This window comes from Fundulus heteroclitus, chromosome 8, assembly GCF_011125445.2.
Source record: "Fundulus heteroclitus isolate FHET01 chromosome 8, MU-UCD_Fhet_4.1, whole genome shotgun sequence".
Taxonomy (NCBI): domain Eukaryota; kingdom Metazoa; phylum Chordata; class Actinopteri; order Cyprinodontiformes; family Fundulidae; genus Fundulus; species Fundulus heteroclitus.
The window spans coordinates 2,962,426-2,971,194 of NC_046368.1; the positions used below are offsets into that span (position 1 = coordinate 2,962,426).

The window sequence follows — 8,769 nt, forward strand, 5'->3', positions numbered from 1 at the left end:
CTCCACCAGATCAAATCGGACTCCTTCCTGACCCGGAGAACAGTTCTGGATCTCAGGCGGCGTCCTTTAAGCCCGGCTCCGCTATGGTGAAAGGTAAGTCCAGGAGGCGCGTATCGGACCGACCGGCACCGGGTCCAGCCGGGTCACGGTTCTTGTTTGGGTTCCAGGCCTGGCGGACACGGAGTGGGCCGGCAGAACCCAGACGCTGCGGCGCGGCGCCATCACCTACTTCCTGGACGGAGCGCACACCAGGCGCAGCATGCAGGCCTGCGTCCAGTGGTTCCGAGAGGCCGCGGCCCAGCGAGCCCGCAGCGCCAGGTGAGCAGAACCGGGCCCAAGTTCTGACCCGGGTCCTGGCGGGTCGGCAGCGTGTTAAAGCGGCTGATGTGTTTCAGCGGCGCCGTGGTCCGAGTGCTGCTGTTCAACGCCACGGGAGAGAGGGACTCTGCCGCCATGCTGAAGCTGCTGCTGGTGAGTCAGAACCGGACCTGACTGGGCCCGGTTCTGCAGGGTTCTAACAGAATAAACAGTAAAATCATTTATTCTTAGTTAACTTTGAGTTTTAAATGTAGTTTTCCTCAGGTCCGGCCCGTAGAAGTTCTTTTACTCCCTGATTAACAGAACCAGTAGAATTTCTCATCCAGGCTCTAAAGAACCTGTTTATTCAAGGCTGACTGGGTCCGGATCGGACCGACCGGTACCAGAACCTAACTCCAGCCTCTCTGCTCTCTCCTTCCAGCCGTGCCGCTTCGACCTCGCCGTGTTCTGCCCCAACATCACTGAAGCCGCCGCCTCCTGCAACGCAGGTCAGAACCGGACCGGTACCGGACCGGCGCCTCGGCGGTCCGTTCCGTCCAGAACCGAGCACTCATGAAGCGTGAATGGGTCCGGTCCGTTTCAGTTAGAGCAGCAGCTAACCGCAGGGTTAGAACCGGGCCGGAGGTCCAGTGGATCAGAACCTTTTGTGCTTAAAGGTTCTGGACTTGAGATAAAGAAGGTCCATATGGGCTCAGAACCAGGTGTCTTCCTGCTCCGTGGTTCTGCCAGCATCGGCTCCGACAGCGGGTCAGAACCAGAACTGAAAGCAGATGTTTACATCCCGTTAAATGACCCAAACCGTTTCTCCTCTGTCTGTCAGACTAAACGTTTGCTGGTTCTGGTCCGTTTGGATCAACATCACCTAGTTTTGCTGTGGTTAGTAGAACCGAACCGGGTCAAACATTCCTGCTTTCCTTCATCAAGGTTCTACAGTTTGAAGGAACGTCGGGCCGGTAGAACCGGGTCGGGTTTGTCGGCCTTCTTGTCCACACATTGAGGTCAGAACCATCCAGAACCGGACTGTTTGGACCTTCGGGCTCAGCGGACCGGTCCGGTACCGGGCAGTCGGGTTCTCTGTGGGAACACTTTAGCGTTTTGACTCCAGGGAGGAGCGGGACCGTGGAACCGGCCCGTCTGCTGACCCGTTTCTTTCTCTCCGCAGACCAGCAGAACTTCAACGTGTCCGTGGAGAACATGCTGACCCGTTGCCTTGACAACGAGCAGAGCTGGCGTCTCCATCAGGACCGGCGAGACGAGGCGCCGGCGCCGCTGATCGACGGCCTGCCGCTGCTCGCCGACAGGAAGACGGACACGCAGGTGTTCCCCTGCATCCTCAGCGCGCTCCAGTGGATCGCCCAGGGCAGAGACCCGGTTCTGACCGACCCGGCCCAGACGGTGCCGCCGGTCAGGCCCAGCGTCTCCGCCAAGGCCGCGCCTCTGCGGGACGCCGCCGAGGTCCACGTCCTGGTCACCGGCAGCCTCCACCTGGTGGGCGGAGCCCTGAAACACCTGGACCCGGAGTCGGCCAAGTAGAGCCGAGGAGCCGGTCCGGATGGGTTAGACGGGTCGGAACCGCACCGGGGAAAGGCTTAACTGGACTCTCCAGGTGGGGTTCACTGTGACGGTGGATCGGGTTCTTCTGTCCAGATGCTGAAGGTTCTACACCAAATGGACCGCCAGCTGTTTACCATCCAGACCGTGGTTTAAATTTTGTGTCCAAACCCAAATGAAACCAGAACCGAACCAACTATGACCCAGTTTAGCTTTAGAACTGGTGCTGTGAGTCCGTTCTGCTCTTCAGGCGTTCGTTCATCTGCTGGATCACCTTTGCAGAGAACCAGCGGGGGTCCGTTTGGTGGGTGAGGGCCCAGAACCTGGTTCTGATTGGACTCCAGCTTTGCCTTACAGACGACCATTTTTCCAGAGTTACTTGAAGCTGAACGCGTTTACATGAACCGACCCGGGACCAGCTGCGGGTTAAACTGGACCCGGTACGAACCAGAACCAGAACCTCTGCCTTCATGATGCCGGTCTGTTCGTCTTCTACACAAGAGTCCGACACTAACGATGCTGCCTGATTATTCTGATCCGTTTCATGTCGGATTTATTTAAATGAGCCTTAATTTAAGCGGTTATACTGACACCTAGTGGTGGGGAGAGGTACTGAACTTCAGCTTTATAATTATTCTGTAAAGTTTCCCAGGTCAGATGCTCCTAAACATGGGAAGAAAATGTTCTGCATCTAAAAATAATAATTGAATAATATAAAAATTTAAATGTTCAACCATATTTATCTGGATCTGATGTGATCAGCTGTTCTGTTTGAACACATTAACAGTAATAGGTGTATAGTTAATTTGTCCAAGAATTAATCTCTAAAGTCCCACCCTTGCCTTGGATTTTCCTCAGCAGCAGCGGGACTGAGAGCGTTTGGCTCAATAAACCTGTCAGAAAATGTTGAAATGATGGATGTGGTGATGGTGCCAATAAAATGTGAGCAAAAAAAACAAACGGTCTCCTGCTTAGTGTGAGCTCCGCCTGCAGCTGGAAAACGAGGGAATCAACCTAAAAACAGGTTTTAAAACAAGTTATAAGATGCCAGTGGGGCTAAACGTTGGAGGAAGTTTAATTTTAAGGACTATTAGCTGGTAAATTCAACGTCTACAGCAGTTTTAACTCTACTAAAAACTAGAGAACAGGCAACATCACTAGAATAATCTGGTTAGGACACAGATCCATAAGTGGATCATAAAAAAAGTGTTTAAATAATTATATAACCTGTATTTATGAAGTTTCAAAATTACTTTTTATCAAGTATCAGACCATTAATGCAACTTTGAAAGAGCTACAAAGTTAATCATAAGAAACTCAGAATTTAGACTTTCAAAAGGTCCCAAAGTCATAGTTATGACACATAAATCAAAATTAAATGTTTTTAAGTAGACATAATACACATTCAATGTCAGAGGTAAAATGACTATTCTGATACGTCTTACTGTTTAATATGAAGCTACCATTAAAGCCAAACATAACCGCCATATTAAACTCTCAAACATCCTCCAAGCCTTCACAATAAAAGCATTAAACGGCCATTCTGTATTGTAAAACACATTAAAGTATCTTTTTTATTATAAAAAGTCTGGTTCAGGGTCTGCTGTGGATGCAGTGATACTTTAGACAACAGCTGTAATTACTTAAGCTAGTAATAGTAATTCATGAAAAAAATTTTTTAAAACATTTTATTCCTTAAAATGCGATAAGGTTCAAACATGTTTCAAATTTAAATGAAACATGAAAAGCTCTTGTTTTTTTTTCTTCTAAAGTGCAAAAACAAATGAGAACTAAAACATGCATTAAAAGAAGGAAATTAAGCCTTTTTATGTTTCAAATTTCAGTTTCAAATCTGCCGTAAAACAAGATCTACTTGTGGATTTTTGTAAGACCTCATTAACTGTCCCTGATGCTGCCTGTACTTATTATATATTTATCACAACTTTAGCAGATTTTTACTCATAAGAATAATAACCCTGATCAATTTGCTCCAACAACTGTTATATAAGATGCATAATTCTGAGTTGTAATTTTGACTTACAAAGTGAATAGATACAAGGGTATAATTGGATTGAAAGTCCTGATTATTAATGACAGACTGAATACATACATTTAGATTCACACTCCTAATTATGACTAAATGTGTCATAGAGTGATGACTAATGCTGCATTTTAATTTCTTTTAGACGTCAGAAACGGGTTTTCTACCGTGGTTCGGCTGTAAAGTGTTTAAATCCCGCCGATGAAGCTGCTGGTTTGTTCTTTCTGAGCGACGCGCCGTTGAAAGTGGTCAGCGTCACTTTCATCCAATAGGATCCCAGCTCGCTGAACACGCCCAGGCCGCCCAGCCAATAGGCGCGCGGTGGGCGGGGCTTGGTGCCCGGCTAGCGTAAGCGTTGTTTGTAGGAAGAAGAAGCCGATTCTGGAAGCCATTACGCTGCGCTGATAAAGTGAGTGAATCCCGCTGTTTTTGCGTACATTACGCAGGTTTACCTCCGCCGGGAGGTCCTGCAGGTATGGCCTCGGCCGCCAAGAAGAGGAAGATGAATTTCTCGGAGCGGGAGGTGGAGATCATCGTGGAGGAGATAGAGAAGCACAAGCAGACCCTGGTGAGCCACTTCAACGCCGGAGTCACGCACATGGCCAAGAACAACGCCTGGATGGACATCCTGAAGAAGGTGAACGCCGTCACCACCTGCCCCAGGGAGCTGCCCGAGGTCAAGAAGAAGTGGTCCGACATGAAGACCGAGGTCCGCCGCAAGGTGGCCCAGGCCCGGGCCGCCATCGAGGGCACGGCCACGGACTGCGCCCCCGTCCCGGTCATCCTCACCGCCATGCAGCAGCGCATCTGCAACCTGCTGGGAGAGGCCACCATCATCAGCCTACCTGCCGGGGACCCGGAGGCGGAGCTCACCTTGCCGGTGACGGTGAGCGCCGCCGCCGCCGTCAGCCTGACCGAAGGTGAGCGGAGGGGACGGCTTCTGCCGGGCGGAGGTGAAAAAACAGAAAATAGACCCGCTGGTCACTTCTAAAAGTATAAAAATTAATATTTAAAAATAAACGGAAGGGTTTGAAAGAAAGAAATCGACTAGAAACTTATGTTAAAATTTAAAGTTTTCTAAAAAAGTAAATATTTAAGGATAAATTAGTAAAGTTTAATAGTTACTGGTGAATACAGCTGAAGGAAAAAAGGTTTGCATAATTCAACTGAACTAATTAAAATATGAAAATGAACTAATTACAATTTAAGACAAAATTGATACAAATTGAAATGATTATTAAAAAATGTGCAGCAAAATAAATCAGTAGTAATAACTATTGAAAATACCCTGCAGCCTCTCAGGATGTGAGAACTGGGTTAATCAGAATGGAGTGTTCTGATTGGCTGATTGTGTTTGGATTAATCAGAATGGGGTGTTCTGATTGGTTGATTGTGTTTGGATTAATCAGAATGGGGTGTTCTGATTGGTTGATTGTGTTTGAATTAATCAGAATGGGGTGTTCTGATTGGTTGATTGTGTTTGAATTAATCAGAATGGGGTGTTCTGATTGGTTGTGTTGGAACCCTGCTGACCAGTCCTGTTCTCCTTTTCCACCATTTGTCTAGATTTTTTTGCTGATTGAATTGTTTTTTTGTTTTGTTTTTGTTTTTTCTGTTCAAACCAAAATGTTTCAGTGTTTTTGTCTCATTTTAAAATTGTAATCATGTCCGTGTTATTTAGCTCTTCCAGGTGCCACTGAGGCGATCTGTGAGGAAACCAAACCTCTGAACAGTAAGTCGGACTTTTCTATTAAACCTTCACTCCTCAGGCGCTTTTAAACCTGTTCGGCTCCGAGTTCAGGAAGTCCTGGTCCTTTTCCTGATGGGGGGCTCTTTTTAAAGCAGCAGTGTGTAACGTTTAGCCACCAGGGGGCGCTATACCTATAAATTCCAGGTGTAGCGACCCCTGAAGGCCGCTGGCAGAACTGCACTGTCGCTAAATTAAACAGCTTCCTCCGTGTTTGGGAATCTGATAGCAGGTCAGGTTGAGAAGTCGTGGAGTTTCTGGGAAAGGCGAGGCTTCGTTCATCCTCTGGATTAAATCCTCCATCAGAAGCAGAGCTATGTGCGATCAGGTGTTAGTAATCGTAATATAATAGTAGTAATAGTTACTCAGTCTGCTGGGAGCATTCAGCGACAGATCGACCCTCTCAGGTTACAGAGTGCAGCATGTTGACCTAAAGAATCATTAATAGATCTGAAACTGGGTCAAAACTGCCGCTGTGCTGCTTTAATCAGAGATGGAGCGTTTTAATAACCCTTAATCCTGAAGATCAGCCGTCCGTCCATCCGGTCATGTTTGCCAATAAAACCCTCTGAAGACCAGATAGTCGTGAAGGTACGGCTGACTATACCCCGTTTACACTACACCTTTTTAACCGTGCTGAGAATGGTCCGAGCTCGGTAACTGAGATAACCATCGAGTGTAAATGAAATGCAACTGAACTAAACCGTGCCAGACACAACCGAACCGCGCTAAATCTAGACCAGTTCGATAGTAGGGCTCGGCACGGTTCATCAGTGGCCCGGTTCTCTGATAACAAAGAGCGCATGAGCAGACCGCGTCATCCTTACAGTCAGCTGACCAAACAGTTCTGTAAGCACAACAAAAATAAGGGAGACTTAAATAAAACCGAAAAATATATAATAAAATATGAACAACTGGTGAAAGCAACAGTTGATAATCATGAAATTTCAGACATTCATAAAAATATTAGCTTCCCTACTGTGACACACGGTTTCCAGAGATGATTCTGCTTAGCAGTGATGAACCTCAGCGTCTGTCGTTGTTTCCTGCGTCTGTAAATCCTGATTAGACGTTCTTTTGTCTTATCCACGTCCCAAAAGCTGATTCTGTCAAGTAAATTCACTAAAGGTTGCCTTCTTCCCCTGACTCTCCGCAAACAACGAAATATCACAATTATAACCAAACATAACTTCCTGAATGTTACGGGCACCGCCATTTTTATTTGCTTGATTCCCTCCTTCAGTCCCAGAGAGCTGTAGTACCGCAGATCATCACTAGGAGGCGAGGTGCCGAGCTAGCATGATGTGTAAACGGTCGTCTGAACCAAGCTCGGTCCGGTCTCGGCATGGATCGGTTTAACAGGCTAAATGTAAACGGGTCTAATGACATGAGAAGCTCTTCATCACCTCGCTCTCTCACCTGTTTCCAGGTGAAACCACCTACCACACCCTGGAGGATGGCAGCATGGTGGAGTACTGCACCACCACGGTGAGCGACGCCACTCCCACCGTGGTGGCCGCCGTCGAGGCGCCGGTGGAGATGCTGGCCTCGGCCCTGGCCTCCCCCCCGCCTCCGCCTCCGCCGCCGCTGCAGGCCAAACCCCAGGAGCTGAAGAGCCGCATCGCCCTGAACTCGGCCCGCCTGCTGCAGGAGCAGCGGGTCACCAACGTGCACATCCGACAGATCGCCCAGCACCTGGAGGGCCAGAACGAGCTGCTGCAGATGATGCGGCGCTGCCAGGAGGCCCAGGCGCTGGCTCAGGAGCGCCAGGCCCAGGCGCTGGAAGGGACTCAGGCCGCTCTGCTGGCGCTGGTCCAGATGATGCGCCCGGCGCTCAAAGACCTGAGGAAGTTCCTGCAGAGCGGCACGGAGGCGGCGGCGAGCAGCAGCTCAGCAACAGGAGCGCCAGCAGCGTCTGGAGCGCCGCCTGACGCTGCAGCAGCAGAGGAAGAGCAGAGCAGATGTAAAAGTCCTCCTGCAGCGCCGCAGCAAACCGTGGAGGAGACGAACTCATGAGGAGACGAACTCATGAGGAGACACATTAATGAGGAGACGTCTTAATGAGGAGACGCATTAATGAGGGACCGTCTGTAGGAACGGGACAAATCACCGCCTCCATCTCAGTCTGAAGGTGGCGCTGTCGGTCTGGTTTTACAGACTCTGGATCTGTTGGAGACTGCAAACTGCTGCGAGCTGCAGTTCTGCAGATACACCAGAAGGGGGCGCTGTGTCTGAACAAATCCACTGGTTATGGACTGAAGTGACGTTTAAATCGGTTCTTCCCAAAGTTTGGCTCATTAAACACAAACTGGTTACAGTGTGTTTGAATATAAAATGATTTTATAATAAAAGATGATCTTACAGCTTTGAGTTACAGTTTTAATCTGTGAATAAAAACTAAATGTTAAAGTCTCTGTGTGAAGAAAGAGGGCATGAATTACCTGATCAGCAGCCGGAGAAGCTCTGAGAGCAGCAGGTTTGTCAGGTTCCTGCTCTGCAGCATCCAGGTGTGTCCTGCAGAAACGAAGATTATTCCCAGGAGGAGAACATCTCAACAACTTGGAAAGGTTAGAGGAGCTGCGTCTGCAGGATGGACCAGACTTCTGGGACAACAGAGACCAGGGTGGAGATGTTGGACTGGATAAATACTTCCCTTAAGGGCCGACTGTTTTAAGTCATGCAGACTAAAGCATGGAGGTGGAGGACTGATGATTTGGACCCCAGTGTTCCACAGTCAGACATGAGGCTCAGAAGTAGAAGAACCAAAGTGGTCTAGTCAAAGTCCGGACCTCAAACTGCTGTTGGACTTTCAGAGAACTGATCAGAAACTGATAAACCTCCATGAGCTTCAGCCATGCAGGAGAACATGCGGAGCGTTGCTCAGAACCGACTGGAAGTCATCAGTAAGGGCGACTGGAACCGGTTGCCGGTTTAAATCCTGCTCCAACTGTCTCAGTCCTTGTGTCCTTGGGCAAGGCACTTTACCCGCTTTGCCAACTGGCCCAGTCTGCGCCGCTGCAGCTCACCAGCGTCAGCGCCGTGGGTTCTTTAAAACTTGATAAAATCTGGAACCCAAGAAGCCTTCAGCCATTAGATCCAGGTGTGTTGGAGC

The 8,769-nt window shown here is 48.7% G+C and overlaps 2 protein-coding genes across 4 annotated transcripts in view; both read left to right on the forward strand.

The window, feature by feature from the left end:
- fpgs (folylpolyglutamate synthase) overlaps nucleotides 1-2,829 on the forward strand; it is a 12,024-nt gene extending 9,195 nt beyond the window's left edge. Inside the window, exons 11-15 of the mRNA XM_012853541.3 lie at nucleotides 10-93; nucleotides 168-318; nucleotides 396-471; nucleotides 740-806; nucleotides 1,481-2,829. Coding sequence (XP_012708995.2) covers nucleotides 10-93; nucleotides 168-318; nucleotides 396-471; nucleotides 740-806; nucleotides 1,481-1,851 — 749 coding nt within the window. The 3' untranslated portion in view covers nucleotides 1,852-2,829. The remainder of the gene's footprint in view (nucleotides 1-9; nucleotides 94-167; nucleotides 319-395; nucleotides 472-739; nucleotides 807-1,480) is intronic.
- Nucleotides 2,830-4,198: 1,369 nt separating this feature from the next.
- naif1 (nuclear apoptosis inducing factor 1) lies at nucleotides 4,199-8,027 on the forward strand. Of its 3 annotated transcripts, none has more exons than XM_021311118.2 (4): nucleotides 4,199-4,830; nucleotides 5,592-5,642; nucleotides 7,087-7,690; nucleotides 7,723-8,027. In XM_021311118.2, exons 1-3 carry the CDS (start codon nucleotides 4,386-4,388, stop codon nucleotides 7,671-7,673), a joined length of 1,083 nt encoding a protein of 360 aa, XP_021166793.2. In that variant the 5' UTR covers nucleotides 4,199-4,385; the 3' UTR covers nucleotides 7,674-7,690; nucleotides 7,723-8,027. The 3 variants fall into 3 exon arrangements, with proteins under 3 accessions (XP_021166793.2, XP_021166794.2, XP_012708982.2); XM_021311119.2 differs by having other exon boundaries at nucleotides 7,087-7,674; XM_012853528.3 differs by having other exon boundaries at nucleotides 4,201-4,830; nucleotides 7,087-8,027.
- Nucleotides 8,028-8,769: the final 742 nt, after the last annotated feature.

Excerpts from the sequence above, each read along its gene's own strand:
- naif1 (XM_021311118.2), top strand. The coding sequence starts at position 4,386 with ATGGCCTCGGCCGCCAAGAAGAGGAAGATGAATTTCTCGGAGCGGGAG. Across the intron at positions 4,831-5,591 it reads CGCCGTCAGCCTGACCGAAG|CTCTTCCAGGTGCCACTGAG; the intron begins GTGAGCGGAGGG and ends CGTGTTATTTAG. Across the intron at positions 5,643-7,086 it reads GGAAACCAAACCTCTGAACA|GTGAAACCACCTACCACACC; the intron begins GTAAGTCGGACT and ends ACCTGTTTCCAG.